The 15,332-nt window shown below is 52.5% G+C and overlaps 1 protein-coding gene across 1 annotated transcript in view; it reads left to right on the top strand.

Moving 5' to 3' along the window:
* LAMC2 (laminin subunit gamma 2) overlaps positions 1-14,863 on the top strand; it is a 36,755-nt gene extending 21,892 nt beyond the window's left edge. The window contains exons 9-23 of the mRNA XM_065409539.1: positions 251-469; positions 1,709-1,888; positions 2,769-3,014; positions 5,272-5,408; positions 6,506-6,662; positions 7,415-7,620; positions 8,416-8,495; positions 9,449-9,586; positions 10,662-10,806; positions 11,231-11,380; positions 11,689-11,803; positions 12,272-12,471; positions 13,334-13,492; positions 13,579-13,678; positions 14,613-14,863. Of these exons, the coding sequence (XP_065265611.1) occupies positions 251-469; positions 1,709-1,888; positions 2,769-3,014; positions 5,272-5,408; positions 6,506-6,662; positions 7,415-7,620; positions 8,416-8,495; positions 9,449-9,586; positions 10,662-10,806; positions 11,231-11,380; positions 11,689-11,803; positions 12,272-12,471; positions 13,334-13,492; positions 13,579-13,678; positions 14,613-14,863 (2,483 nt within the window). The remainder of the gene's footprint in view (positions 1-250; positions 470-1,708; positions 1,889-2,768; positions 3,015-5,271; positions 5,409-6,505; positions 6,663-7,414; positions 7,621-8,415; positions 8,496-9,448; positions 9,587-10,661; positions 10,807-11,230; positions 11,381-11,688; positions 11,804-12,271; positions 12,472-13,333; positions 13,493-13,578; positions 13,679-14,612) is intronic.
* Positions 14,864-15,332: the final 469 nt, after the last annotated feature.

Raw genomic sequence — 15,332 nt, 5'->3', positions numbered from 1 at the left:
GACCAGTTAAGTGACTTGTCCAAGGCCATGCAATGAGTCAGTGGCAGAGTTGGGAACAGGAGAGCCTCCACTCCGAGTTCCTTGCATAACCACTACACACATTCTCTGGATATGAGTGCAGTGTGCACAGAAAACACCCGCTAGTCTCTGGTACAGACACAGTCTTTAGAATGCCTGTTGACATGGCCCCGGGGAGGAGTTCAGGGTGCAGCTGCTGGCTGTAAATGTAATGTGTTGTCTCTTCCATCAGGCACTGGGTACATCGATAATGTCACCCTGGTTTCTGCACAGCCGACCTCTGGAGCCCCAGCGCCCTGGGTGGAACGATGTGTGTGTCCTGCTGGCTATCAGGGGCAGTTCTGTGAACATTGTGCTCCTGGGTACAAGAGAGACGCTTCCAACCTTGGGCCTTTCAGCACTTGTGTGCTGTGTAACTGCCAGGGGGGAGGAAACTGCGATCCAGACACTGGTAAGGAAAACCACAACCATAGCCAGGGACTGCTGGGTGCTGCCAGGGGTGCCTGTGCACTGTGGATAGAACTGGGGGAAGGGAGGTGTCGCTGCATGACGGGTACCAGGGGTATAGGTGAGGGTGCTGGGTGATAGGAATGCTATCAGGCGAACCACTCCCAGAAATATAGGCAGGACAGTTTTGTGTTGAAAAATGCAGTTTCGTCAAAATCTTAATGCTTGGTGGGAACCTCTCAATTTCGATTAAACTTTCAACAGGGAAAATCTTGTTTCGTTTTGATGTTGAACCGTTTCGTTTGGACTTTTATATGCTATTAAAACATGAATTTTAATAGTAGATATGATGTACCTATATTTAATATTTTAAAATAAAAACCCACATGGAATCAATTGAAATTATAAAGCCAAAGCTTTTTTACTTTATCAAAGTGTCATATTTTCCCCTAGTTGAAACGGTGCATTTCAACAGTCCTGAATTTGAAGTTTTCAGAATTTTTGTTCTGCGGGAAGTTTTAAAATTGCAGCTCTTCATTCCAATTCAGAATGCAAACCGAGTTTGGAATGTCAGAAATTCCAGCAGAACAGAAATTCCATTCTCCCAACCAGCTTTTGTCGTGAGGCTGCAGAGGATAAAACTGGGTGATGGGCAAGGTGCTGGATTCTGGGCAATGGTGTCAAGTGCCTGGTACACATGTCTGTGTCTTGATCAGGAATGTCTTATGCTCCATGAAGCTCTCTGTGTTCTGTCTAGGTGCAGAACTCAGAACTGACTGTAACAATCAAAGGGCTGGACTTACACTTACATAGCCTGAGTGTTTAGCCCTGAGAGCTAGCTGTCTAGATATGGAGCATCATAACATGATAGCCTGTTATTGACTGGAGGAGTGAACGTTGCCCCAAGTTACGAAGGACTGTGTTGAGTTATGGAGGAGAGGAATGGTGCCAAGTCACACACATGCTGCAGAGGGGTTGCCAAGTTATAACAAATGGTGCCAGGCTACAGGTGGTAGTGTTGGGTTATGAGGAATTGTGCTAGGTGGATCACGGCTCGGTTACAGGCAGGTGCTGTCTCACATGGGATGGCGCAGGTGGTAGGTGGTGGCCTGGGGTTATGAGGAAGGGTCTTTTCTTGCATGTACAGTGGCAGTGCCAGGCTGTTGTGGCCTGCACCAGAATACAGGAACCACGCCAGGCCACATCTGCACTGACTGTTGATACCTTTTTGTGTCTTTCCCAGGAGACTGTTATTCAGGAGATGAAAACATGGACCCCAATGCCAGCTGTCCATTTGGTTTCTACAGGGACCCCTGGAATCCGCAGAGCTGCCAGCTGTGCCCTTGCAGAAATGGCCAGGGCTGCTCAGTGGCGCCAGGGAGAAAGGAAGTCATTTGCAATAACTGCCCTCTGGGAGTCACTGGTAATGGCCTCCCTCTGGTTTATCTGGAGATTTGTTTCCTTTCTAGGGTCCTTCCAGTCTCCTGCAGGATAGGAAAGGGTGGTGTTGAGAGAGTTACCCTGTCCTTTTCCATTGACTATTACATGTATTCCCAGAGAATGCCCTAAGATCTCTCCCTAGCCCCTGGTTAGTACAGAGTGGGGTTGTGATGGCTGCAGTGTGATTGTGTCCGTACAGCCTGGCTATCAGATCTGCCCCCCACTCTGCCTCTCTGTTATTCTTTATTCTATGTATTCCCAGTAGCACGGAGCAGCCCCAGCTGAGATCAGGACCCTGTTGTGCTAGCTGCTGTACACATGCACAGTGAGAGACAGACCCTGCCCCTAGAGCGCTCACACTGAAAAGACAAGGCTGGCAAAGGGGAGCGTGGGGGGAAAGAGGCACAGTGAGATGAAGTGCCTGGGTCAAGGTCACACAGCAGGGCAGTGGCAGAGCCAAGAGCAGATCCCAGGTCTCCTCAGTCCCAGTGCAGTGCCCCTGTAGGTCAGAACAGGCTTCCTCTCAAGATACCACTGCCTACAGTTCCTTCCTATCCCTGGAGAGAGATTGTCGCTCCCCTTCTTGCCCCTTATCTGGGATGGAGGGTGACTTGCTTTCTGGGATGTTTTGGGTCAAAGGCTCAATGGAGCTAAATCCGTTTCTCCTAACTGTATGAGGAGGGTGAGTTCCCCTCCCCGAGAATGGAGCCGAGATTGTGAAATTCATTGCCCAGCAGGGCGTAGTGCCTGAGTCCCCGGGCAGTAGGGAGAGGGCAGTGTTAGATGGGGTTTGGCCACTGCTTTGGGGCCCTGTAGTTCTGGAGCGTAACTGGCCTCTGTCTTGTTTGTGTCTCCCTCCCCAGGTGCTAACTGTGAACTCTGTGCTGATGGCTATTTTGGAGACCCCTTGGGCGACACTGGCCGTGTGAGACCCTGCCAGCCCTGCCACTGTAACAATAATGTCGATCCCGGTGCTGTGGGGAACTGTGACCGGCTGACGGGTGAATGCCTGAAATGCCTCTACAACACAGCTGGCTTCTCCTGTGACCAGTGCAGGGGCGGGTTCTTTGGGAACCCCTTAGCCCTCAACCCAGCAGAGAAGTGTCAAGGTAGGAGTGTAAGCCGGAGTGTGCGCCTGTGTGAGTGCGTCTGCACTGGAGAGTGCCTGCGAGTAAACATGTCCCTGTGTGTGTATGTGAGTATCAAGGCTGGGCATGTAAGTCCCACATCGGGTAAAGCCTCCAACAGTATCTGGATAAACCGCGGGCTGGCCTCTGGAGAAATCTGGGAGGTGCCAGGACCTGAGACCCATCCAAGCAATGTCATGTCCAAGCACTGGTCCTACTGATCTGATACCTGGATAGCAGAGGGCTCAGGGTTCAACGGGAACCCAAGACCATAGATGCCCAGCCCCACTTGAAGGGGGGGTTGGTTGCTGCAGAAGAGTGGGGGCAGGTGGGGATGCTGAGGTGGTGAGGGCCGGCCCTGCTTGCTCTGTGTTCTGAGGGACAGCAGGGCAGTCTCTTGAATTCAAACAGGAGAGGCTGTGAATGGAGGGTAGCCCATATATTGGGCATTGAGGGACATGGGCCCACCAGACATTCACTACAGGATACGGTGGAAGCTGTGCTTTCAACTCCTGTATCTGAAGGGAGAAAGGTCATACTTTATCCCCCCCACCCCTCCGGCAGGCCATAGAGGAGCTGGTGATGGGTAGATGCAGCATAGGCCATGTCTACCCAGACCACTGGGGAAGGGCTCTCTTCTCACCTTCCCTGTGGAGACTTCTGCCCTTCCCATTAGGCCCTGGCTAAATGTAATTAAAGCCTAATATTTCTGAGTTTGTTTTCCTGTTTACCCTTTTCATAAGCCTTTCCAGCCCTTCATGGAGCCATTTGTGAGGCCACAAGAACACAAGCTCCAGTGTTCTCGTGATGTTCCATCCATCTCTCCAGGAGCTGAAATACCAGGAGGAGACCAGAATCTTGTGATGTCTCAGGCCCCACAAATGGCTCCCTGAAGCCTTACAAAAGCCTGTGAGGAATGTAAAAGCAAATACAAATACTGGACCCAATGCACACTCCCGCTGAACAAGTCTGCCCTGGAGAATGTGCACGTTTGCCTCAATGAGGCTAAGAGTGTGATCCCTATGCGGGGGGTGAGGGGCGACAGAGAGAGCTGCTGCTATGTGAGAATGCAACTTCCATGATGCATAAAAAGTGACCGTTAATTTGCAGTTTGACTCCAGTGCTTTGTTTGATTTCTGGATGGCTCAAGTTAAGACTTGGGCGCTTCCCAGAGGCGTTGATTTGTGTCTGCATATGGGGAGTTTCCATCAGCAGGGCACCACTGAGGAGATCAAGGGGAAAGGCCCTGAATTCCTTCAGCATTTTCTGAGGCTGCTGAAGGCTCTTTCGGGGGTTACAACTGCGGGGGAAGGAGGTTTACATTCCTAAGCAAAGGGATTAAGAGGGGTACACCCAGAGAAGAGCTAGGGAAAGCTATTAGACTTTCTGGTGAGAATAACCGGCACAGAAACTGCATCTGAGACAGGAGCCTGGTCCTGAGGGTATGTGCTGAGAGTGTAATTGGACAGGGAATGGACTCCCAAACCCGGTACTAATGTCGTGATGTGCTTTCGTAGCACCTTTCATTTCAAAGGGTCCCAGCCAGCTTTTCACATGCTTTGTACAAGAGTCACTTCCTCCACCACTGAACCAGCCATTTCTTGAATCCACATTCAAGAAGGATTTCACAGGGAGCAGCAACATTACACATTATTTTAGGACAAGTCAATAATACTTTGTCCAGCTGAAACCTTGGGGAGAATTTTAGGTAGCTGGAATATAATGGCTAGGCCACAAGCCTGAACTCCACATATTGGGTCTCATTAAAAAAAAAAGGGAGCTCCAGCAGTACCTTGTTAGCGCAGTGCTGATTCAGAGGCAAAATATAAATAACCAGCACGGCTCCTTGTAGCACCACTGGTTTCCCTTGGAGGTTCCCCATCAGTGTACAAACCGGACCTGAACTCCTTCAATATGGAGTTATAGATATTCGGAAGCAGTCAGCATTCCGGGGAACAGTGACTCTAGCAGCAGGGTAGGGTGGAGTTCATTGGTCTCTGTTTAGCCCAGAATGGGAGGTGGGCACTGGGCAGACAGGTCGGTCAGGATGGAGGTTGTTGTGCATCTTTGAAAAACAGTGCAGAAGCAGAAGTGTGAGACCCCCGCAGAGGCAGATGGGAAGATGTTCTGGCGAGGACAGGCATGTGTTTTTATGAGAGCTGCTGTGTTTCCTTACGCTCTTTGGTTCTCAATGTTGATCTGATTTGTGGCTCCTTCCAACCCTTTGCTTTCTCTGCAGCCTGTAACTGCAATTCGGTAGGTTCAGACCCCCTGAAGTGCAGAAGCGATGGGAGCTGTGTTTGCAAGCCAGGATTCGAGGGGCCCAACTGTGAGCACACACAGTGCCCAGCCTGCTACAGCCATGTGAAAACACAGGTAAGTTTCTCTGTCTGTCAGCTGGGTGCCCATCACCATGGTATCTGAGCTGGACTTACCTGCCAACTCTGCCTGACATCACTTCTCCAGCAAAAGATTTCAGCGATAATTCCCTCTCCTCACCCTGCACTAATTCCTTTGCATTCCTATCAGAGATTGAACCCAGTAGCTGTCAAGGCTAATCCACAGATGAGGCTCAGCAAATGCTCCTTTCCAGATACAAGGAAATTAACCACCCATGCCCTGAGAGCTCAGATAGGCCCAGAAATATAGATCCCCTCTCCCCAAGAAACAGCTCTGTGCAGACTTGGGAACCACATTGACAGACTTTCAGCTCTGCTCTGGGGAGAGTGAGGGCTCTTTCCACCCCTTGAACTCTCAACTTTGTAGGAAAAGACGAGACGAGGGAGATCCTTCTAGCCTCTCGCTATTGGCGCTGCCATGGGGGGGACGAGGTTAAGGAGTCTGGGATTCCCTTTGGAGCATGGAGCAGAACGCATTCACAGTCACACCATCTCCTGCTCGGATTTTAAGGTTAACCGTTTTCCCTGTGCACGAAAGAGCCCAATTCAAATCCAGTCTAGGGCTTTAGTGACTAGAAGTAATTACTCTCAGGTGGCTGTTTGGTGGCCTGTCTGGTCTCAAGTGGGCAAGCGTTCACATCCCTAACGCCATGGTCATGACTGGCCCTAAGTGGCATCCTTGGGGATGGTCGCCGTAAGCAGGCCAAGGACTGAATGGGAGATGGGAGTAGAGGCTTGGTTAACCTCTTGTTGCTAGTTACGCTCCCTCCAGGAACGGTTTGCGGCACTTTGCCCAGGCTGTGTGGGGGAGCTTGCACTGCCTGGTCTGTCAATAAAGGATTTCAGCCGCCAGGGCTGTTAATCTGGTGTTTTGACCAGAACATTCACTAAAAGGGCTCTTCGTCCAGGTAACTCTTCCAGACTGTGCTGGGTTCTCTACTTCTTACAAATCCTGGGGCTTCGCTTCTTCCCACCTCCTAGTGCCTGTGGACGTGGCCCAAGCCCTTGTCTCTTTGCTTCTGTAACCCACGTTTCTCAGCCACTTGCTGACCCCGTGGCCTGCTTTGGTTTCAGGTGGATCAGTACTTGCAGCAGCTGCAGCAGCTGGAGGTTCTTGTGTCTCGGCTGCAGCTTGGCAGTGGGGAAGGGGCCAGTGAGGAGCTGGAGGGGAAGATGCAACAGGCTGAGGCGACCCTGCGTGAAATCCTGAGAGAAGCTCTGAGTTTACAAGGTAACGCCGGGCGCCTCCCCTTGGATGGGGTTGGAGAGACAGCAGAGGGGCCCCTGGAGGCTGAATGCAGTGAAAGGAACCAATGCTAGATACTGGAGTGCAGGGCGAGGGGTGCAGTTCTGAACCATGCACTTCAGAGATAAAATTCTGGGACAGGCTTTCCCCTCTCCCCACCCCCAACTATGCGGATGTGGGGTGCAGTCCTGGACAACCCCCCTGACTGCTGGTACAGTATGAGTAGGGGGGGGGACATTCTGGGACAGCCCCCGACTGCCGGTGCAGTATGGGGGCCGAGGGGGGACACTCTGGGACAGCTGCCGGTGCAGTATGGGGGCCAAGGGGGGACACTCTGGGACAGCCCCCGACTGCCGGTGCAGCATGGGGGCCGAGGGGGACACTCTGGGACAGCCCCCGACTGCCAGTGCAGTATGGGGATGGACGGGGGGCATTCTGGGACAGCCCCCCTGACTGCCAGTACAGTATGGGGACTGGGGGGACACTCTGGGACAGCACCCCTGAGTGCCAGTACAGTGTGAGGATGGGAGGGGACACCCTGGGACAGCCCCCGACTCCCAGTACAGTATGGGGATGGGGGAGGGGACGACACTCTGGGACAGCCCCTCCCCGCCCAACTGTAGTGTGTCAGAACTGTCTTTTTCTCCATTGAGCTGTCTGCCTGTTTGTGCTCAGTTCTGGTTTTGTATCCGGCGGCTCCCCTGCAGCCCAGTAAATCTCTCTTGGTCTCTCGTCAGCCTCTGACAAGTCCCTGGAGAGCCGGATGTCCAAAATGAAGGGACAAGAGTCCAGCTACCAGAGCCGCTTGGCCGACATCAGGGTGACGGTGCAGAGGCTGCAGGCGCTGGGGCATCAGTACCAAGCCCAGGTGCAGGACATTAGGAGGCTGATCGAGAGAGCCCGTTTGGACCTGGGGCAAAGCAAAGTGACCCTGAGTGGGCTGGTAAGTTCTCCCCAGGTCCTTTCAGCACAGACACTCCAGACCAGCGACCAGCCCCCCCACAGTAAATACATCCCTGGCCACTGCTGCAGAGGCTAGAGGAATCCTCTTCTGCTGACTTCTGTTCCCTTGCTCTCCATGGTGATGGTTTCCCAGCACCTGATGCCGACTCCCTGAGCTCTCCAAACCTCCTGCCTCGAGCCCTTCTCCCGCCCCCTCTGCTCCCTTCTTCCCTAATCTTCCCCTGCACGGTTCGTGCTACCAAGTTAAAAATAGCGGTCTAGATGTTATGGCTCAGGCTGGAGCTTGGGCTTTGAAACCTCCCCCTGTCCTTAGGCTCCAAAGCCTGAGCTCCTCCCCGAGCTGCAGCGTCTACGCAGCTCTTTTTAGTGCAGTGATGCGAGGCCCCATCTATCAGCCTGGGCTCTGAGACCTGGGCTGTGTAGATGTACCCTAACGAAGGGTGGAAGGAGGTGTCCTGCTTCTCCATAGGCTGCTTCGGTTTTGTTACAGGGAGGCTGCAAGTGCAGTACAAATTATTTTGTGGGTGCAGAGTAACAGGGGAGCTTTGGCCAGCACCTTGCTCTATGACAGGAGTTCATTAGCATTGCTCTTTTACCGGGGTTCATATAGACGGGAATGGCTGGCTAGGCTCCTTTGGGCGCTGAGGCAGAGCTGTGTCTGTGTGATGCACTCTCTTACCTCCAGCCAGTCATTATCAATTCCTCCCTTTTGCCAGCATTAAATCAGAGGGAGGGAGAGAGAGAGACAGTGCAATTAATTTCTCTTTCTCCTCAGAATATTCCAACTTCACATCTCCCTGGCGGGTCAAACAGTTTTTTGATGCTGGCCCAAGAAGCTCTCAGACTAGCAAACAGGTGAGCAGATCGCTGTGTCCACTGGCATGTTCTTGGCCATGACTGCCTCTCCCCCAGTCCAGATCTACTGGTACTAGATGCACAACGGGTAAACACTATTGCCAAGAAGCACATATTCTGCAGGGGTATGGTTCCCTTTCTTAGCTCCTTGGGTTTCCCAGAAAGACCTGCTCTCATGATGGAGACAAGGTGGGTGAGGTGATATCTTTTATTGGACTCACTTCTGTTGGTGAGAGAGATGAGCTTTCGAGCCACACTGTGTGTGTGTGTGTCTGTGTGTGTGTGTATTATATATCTCTAATAAAAGATATCACCTCACCCATGGGCGCCAGGTTTATATAATTTTTGGTGGTGCCCCAGACCGGGTCCAAGCAGAGCTGTCCTGTCCATAGGATGGACCGGGGCAACAGCCCCGAGCCCCGCGCTTCAGAGGGACGCGGGGTCCAGGGCAACCTGGGGTGTTAGCGGCAGGGCCTGGCACTGGCAGCAGCAAGTGATCTGGCCCCAGCCTGCCCTTGCTCCGCCCCCATTCCACCCCTTCCTCCAAGCCCCTGTCCCGCCTCTTTCCGGCTTCTGCCCCCTCCCCCGAGCGATGCCGGGAGCCAGCAGGGCGGGCTGGGGCCGAATCACTCACTGCTGCCGGCGCCAGGCCCCCCACTAACCCTCCAGGCTGCCCTGGACCCTGCATCCCCCTGAAACATGGGGCCCCCCAAAGTGCAGTAAGCCCAAACATTGGTGGAGCTGGGCCCACGTTCCTAAATATTGGTGGAGCACGGGCATCACGGGCCCATATAACTCGCCGCCTATGACCTCACCCACCTTGTCTCTCTAATATCCTGGGACCAACACGGCTACAACGGCTCTGATGACGACCCACCTGAATAACAAGTGGATGGAGGAAGTGAGGCAGCCTTTGCAGGCCCATGTCTCATGGGAGCCCTTCTGTTTTCCAGCCACGTGCAATCAGCAAATGCCATTGAACAGGCAGTCAGGGCAGCGGTGGATGACTCAGGACAGGCCCTGGAGCTGGTGCGCTCAGCTGTGAGTGGAGGAGGCATCCTGGCGAGCTCTGTGCAAGGGCTGCTGCGAAAGTAGGTTCACAGTATATGTGTGTGTAGGTCTCTATAGTGGCGGGAGGGGAGAGAAGAGAGTATAGTGAGAAGTGCCTCTAAGAATCCCACCTTCCTTATGGGGTGTCTGTTGGGGGTATACAATTTCCTTTGTGTATTACACACATTTGTGGGGCCAAACTCATCCCTTGGGCAAATCATCCATTGGTGTCAATGGATTTCCACCAGGGATGGATTTGGCCCAGACAGTCTCAGACATACTAAGCCCTGATCTACGCTAGGAAATGAGGCTGGTATAACTGTCGCTCAGGGGTGTGAAAAATCCAACCCCCGAGCGACGCGGTGAAACCGACCTCCGCCCTGGTGTAGACAGTGCTTGGTCAATGGGAGAATTCTGCTGTTAACCTAGCTACCGCCTTTTGGGAGGTGTCTTACCTATGCCAACCGGAGAACCCCTCCCATCAACGTGGGTAGCGTCTTCACTGACCCACTGCAGCTGCGCAGCTGTAGCGGCTTATGTGTAGACAAGCCCTCAGAGCGATAGTAATACGGGAACTACAGAGAAGAGCTGCACAGGTGATTCGGGACTGGAGGGGACTGACCTATAGGGAAATATTAAAGTGGGATGACCAGGATTTGCAAAGTGCCTATTGATTTTGAGTGCCCAACTTGAGACACCTTAAAGGAGCCTGATTTATAGAAAGAGCTGAGCGCCCGCCTCTGAAATTCAGGCTCCTTTAAGGCGTCTCGTGAGTTTGTTTGCCCGTCCTTAGGCCCCTTTGAAAACCTTGGCCTGTGTGTGAGCCTGGGTCTGAAGGAGCATGTGACACAGGAGGGCCTGCTGCTTTTCACTTCCTGGCTGACGTGGTGGGGGAGGCCGTGTTAAATAAAATGAATTGCTCCAGAGTGGGAAATGTACATGATGCTTTGCAAAGGTGGAGCCACCGACCAGCTTGCAGGCTCGCTGATCTGAGGCAAATGGCCCCATGACCTGACCCAGTAGGGAGGAGCTGGTCTCTGTGTCTCATGGGCTGCTAAACATGAGGTGGGTGTTACGGCTTACGATGCTTTTCTTTTTTTTTTTTTTTCTTGGCAGATACGATGAAACCAAATTGCTGGCCAGCGAGCTGGAGACTGACGCCAGCAGATCTGCGTTGGATGCAGACAGGGCCTATCAGGGCAGCCTGGTGCTCCTCAGCTCCATGTCTCGCTTCTCAAAGATTGACACTGGGTCCTTCCAGGTGAGGATTTCTTGTCTGCTAGACACCAGAGAACCTTGATGCACTTTGTTGATGCAAATCACAGTCTGCCAGGCCCTCCGCCATCCCGGTGTCCTGTTGGGAAGGAACCGATATGCTTCTCTCACCTCACTCTGTCCCCCTCTCCTTTCCTCCCATGAGCATAGGGGCTGACCAGCCTTTGCCCATCCTGAGGCTGAATGTAATGGATTCTTACTTCTGCTAGGTGGCCCATCATCCTATGGAAAGCCTCACCACTTGCAGCGTGGCATGTTGTCACCCTGCTCAATGTATGTCCCTTTCAGGCCTGCTCTGGTTTCCAACAAGTGATACCGCGGTGGCAGCCAATCGGTGCTGGGGACCAGTCCTTGTGACTGGCGCTGGGTACCTGTGATCAAAGTAAACTCTTGTTTCCTTGGTGTCTCAGGAGGAGGCGAACCGGCTCAGGCAGGAGGCAGACACTCTAATGGGCTTGGTGGAGACGTACATGGCAGAATACAGGCGGCTGCAAAGCAACACTAGAAGCTGGGAGGAAGAAATCAAACAATTGTTACAGAGTGGGGAAAGCAAGAGACTGGTAAGACATCATCCCCCATGTTAGTAGGTATCCTGAGAGAGCTGCCATCTCTGTGATCTGTACACTACTTTATCCTGTCTGTGTTTAAAGAGCAGGAGGTGGGTCAGCAGACAGACTGCAATCTCAGCTCCATTATTCTGTTCGTGACCCAGACTGGGACGGGCGTTGAGCCTTTGCTGGCAAGCTGTAAATTTAATCCTCCCTGGTGAAATGAAGCTGCCTCAGAGACAGCTTTGGGAACAGGGCTGGGCCTCCCGTACTCTCTGCTTGATCTGCTGTCTCCTTGTGTCCCTTCCGGCTCATTACAGGCTTCGAGTCAGCTGTTGTCCCGCGCCAACCTTGCCAAGAGCAGAGCACAGCAGGCACTGAGTGCTGGCAATGCCACTTTTTATGAAGTTGAACTCATCTTGAAAAATCTCAGGGGTGAGTCTCTGTATGGCGAAAGCATCTTACTTCAGCAGCAGTCACTGGTTCCGATCTATTGCTCTGAAAGCTCCACGTTGCTGTTTCCCCAGCTGGTGATAGTCACAGTATGTTCCATTGCAATGTAACGTATGCCAGGCAATCCCAGCTCCTAGCATCAAAGGGTTAAAGGATCATTCCAGGCAGATCATTTTAACAGTTCCTGGGCTGTGTGACAGTGGTGCAAACCTCCTAGGAATCTTTCTCTTCCTGAGTACACCCACTCCCCCATTTCCCCATTCTCTGACTGTGGACATTCTTCCATGGAATAAGCAGCTCCAGAGGTGCCAATCTTTCCTAGGCTGAGAGCGGGATTCTGCTTCCAGTAGTCTCTCATTTGTTCCTCCATCAATGAACCCCATCCCTGACTCTGAGGAATGCCCTCTCCCCTCTGGGATCTGATGGGGCTGTGTATTTCTTCCATTTTAGGGTTTCACCTGCAGGTAGATGGTAGGAGAAGAGAAGCTGAGGAAGCGATGAGAAGACTCCCTCTCATCAGCAATATGGTCACGAATGCCAATGATAAGACTGGACGAGCAGAAGGCGCCCTGGGCAGTGCTGCTACAGATGCAAAGACAGCCAGAAGCATGGCCGGGGAGGCAAAGGAGATCACTGGTAGTATCCAGCAGGTAAGGGGAAGTCTGGGTTCTTTGATAAGCAGAGCATTGGGGAATGGCAGGGGTAAGGATGGAGAGTGACAGAAGAAAATGGAGAAGGGTTACTGAGAAGCAGTCATCTTCCTGGATTAGACACTAACCCTAAGTCCTGTTCAGCTCTCGGTCAACATGAAGGGTGTGAGTTACTTGAATGTATCACATCAGTGTGTCCTGATAAATGATCTGCATAGTCTGAGCCCCAAGTGCAGACCGGAAGGTTTTGTGACACTGGCCTGGCATCAGTGAGACTGCAGGTGGGAGGCGTAATTCCTAGCTCAGCTAGCCCCCCGAGTACATAGCGAGGAGGTGGGACGGGATTGTACTCAGGCACTGCTGCTGTTAGTGTGCTAGCTCGATGAGAACTGCTGCGTGTACGTCTACCCCAGCTGGGAATCGCACCTCGCAGTTGCAGCGTGGGTGTGCCCGAAGTCACACCGTCATTCCATGTCATTGACGTGTCTGAGAGGGTGAGTTCAGGGAGTGGCTGCAAAGCAGAGTAAAGCTCTGCAGAAGGGAAATAAAACTAGCTGGGAAAAGAGCACCATGTTGATGCAAGTGGGTGAATCCGATATAACTTGGGCCTGATGGGCCCGTGTTTCCATGAACTGGGTCATCTTTCTGCCCATTCATCTCTGGTCTGATTTTCAGAGGCGCTAAGGACTAGCAGCCCTGTGCTGAAGTCAGTGACAGTTGCGGGTGCGTAGCACATCTGAAAATCAAGCCACTAGTCTGTCCTTTCAAGTGGATGTTGCCAATGTTTCTCTCTTGAATGAATCCTTGTTGGGCCTTCTTGCCTCTCAGATATCTCCTACTCTTACTGCCGTTGCTTTCTTAGGAGATAAGGCGGTTGAACTCGGAAGCCAACAGGACAGCAGATGGGGTCCTGGCACTGGAGAAAGGAGTCATAGCTTTACTGAACGAGGCCAGAGAAGCAGAAAGGGAGCTCACGAGGAAGGCTCTGGAGGTCGATATGGATGCCACCGCTGCACAGAAAGTGAGTTCCCATCTCTTGCCTTTAAAGCGACAGCAAACCTGTTTGGGTGACATATGCCCTTACTGCCTTGTTCTTGCCTCTCTCAGACTGGTCAGGAGGCGCAGGGTGCCCATGCCGGTGCCCGTACTGCTGGGGCTGCTGTCCAAGAGACACTGCGTGCCCTGGAAGACTTTCTACATCTGATGGGTAAGTGTATAACCACCTTCTTCTTCATTCTGTGTGTCATGGTAGTGTCCGGAGGCCCCACCATGGTAGTGTCCAGAGGGCCCCATTGCGCTAGATGTTGAGAGGTAATTTCTGCCTTGCTTCTAATTTAAACCAGCAAGACAAAGGGTGTGAGACGGGAAATATTAGCCTTGGTTATCCATTTATAAAATGGGGATGAGATGTCTCCACTATGAGCTAAGGGTGTGATCCCCTGCCCATGTCCCATACTCTCAGTAGCTTGATGAGTGAGTGTGAGTGAAAATAGCAGTGTAGCTGCGGTAGCGGAGCCGTGCTGAGTATGTATCCACTGGTGCTGCCGTGGCTACACAGTGATTTACACTCACACTAGCTCTCATTGAGCTGCCATGAGTGTATGTGCACGAGCAAGGGAATCGCCCCTCATAGCCATAGACAAAGAGCGGTATGAATGCTTGCCCCCTGGGCTGTGTGGCAGAGCCAGGAATTGAATCCTGATCTCCTGAGTCCCAGTCCAATGCCTTCACCACAAGACCAGCTTTCTTCTCTCCCCCTGTGACTGTGCCTCATTGCTTGGGATCTTGCTGATTTCAGATCCAAACTTTCCTCCACCCCACACCAGCCTGGAGGAATTTAATAGTTGATTACCTGTCTCAGAAACGTAACCTCTCCGAGCTCAGGTTGTGAAGAACTTCACACGAGTGTAAAGAAATGAATTCCAAGTATTTCCCAGCTTCCTCTTTCTCTCTTGTTTTGTGCTGTGTCCTCCATTCTGAGTCTTTGTCACACTTTTTTTCAAAGCCATTTGGCCTAGGCAGGTTGAGCGCCATGGATAATTGCAGCTGGGGCATGGGGCTAAGGGGTATGTACTTAGAAAGATCCAGTTCCCAGCATCTGTTCATTGTTTCCTTTTCTTTATTTTCCTCCTCGGAAATAGACCAGCCTGGCCCTGTGGATGAGCAGGCGCTGAGATTGCTCGAACTCAACCTCAGCGGGGCCAGGACGAAGAACAGCCAGTTGAAAGAGCAGATGGCCGAACTGGAGAAAACGGCCAGTCTGCAGAGGCTCCGGGTTCAGACTCTAGAGAGGAGCATTAATGAGATCCTGGCAGACATTAGGAACCTGGAGGAGATCCGCAACAACCTCCCCCCAGGCTGCTACAACACAAATTCCATTGAAAAACCTTGAGACCTTTAGGAAGACTCTCTGGACTGGGTCTCTCAGGCTGTGGATACTGGGGCGTGGCCTGATGGGTCGTGGGGGATGGGGAAGCCAAGCCTGCCAGGACCAGCTGCCTTTGGCTCTGCTGAGCTGAACACAGACCCTTTGGGTGCAGCTGGTCAGACTCGGTGTGGCAATGTGCTGACGTTTGCCTCATGACATCGCGTTTTGATGCCAACATCACCACAAGGTGCCCCTGAGCCGGGAAAGCCTTATACTCTGGTATCCGTCCCTGGAGTGCAGGAGGAAGGAAGGAGAGACCCGGCTGCATGAAGAAGCTGCTGGTCAAGAAGAGCCATAGCTAGTAGGAGCCCATCCCTAGAGTATGGCCTGAGGAGGCAGCGGCACCCGGTTCAGCTTCTGGACAGTCACCAAATGAATGTCTTATAAAAGCTGAACTCTGACTCCTGCAGATCTCCCTGTCCCTGCCAAGGCC

This window comes from Emys orbicularis, chromosome 8 (genome assembly GCF_028017835.1).
Source record: "Emys orbicularis isolate rEmyOrb1 chromosome 8, rEmyOrb1.hap1, whole genome shotgun sequence".
Taxonomy (NCBI): domain Eukaryota; kingdom Metazoa; phylum Chordata; order Testudines; family Emydidae; genus Emys; species Emys orbicularis.
The sequence above is the reverse complement of the archived record's forward strand: the minus strand, read 5'-3'. Positions and strand labels throughout refer to the sequence as shown.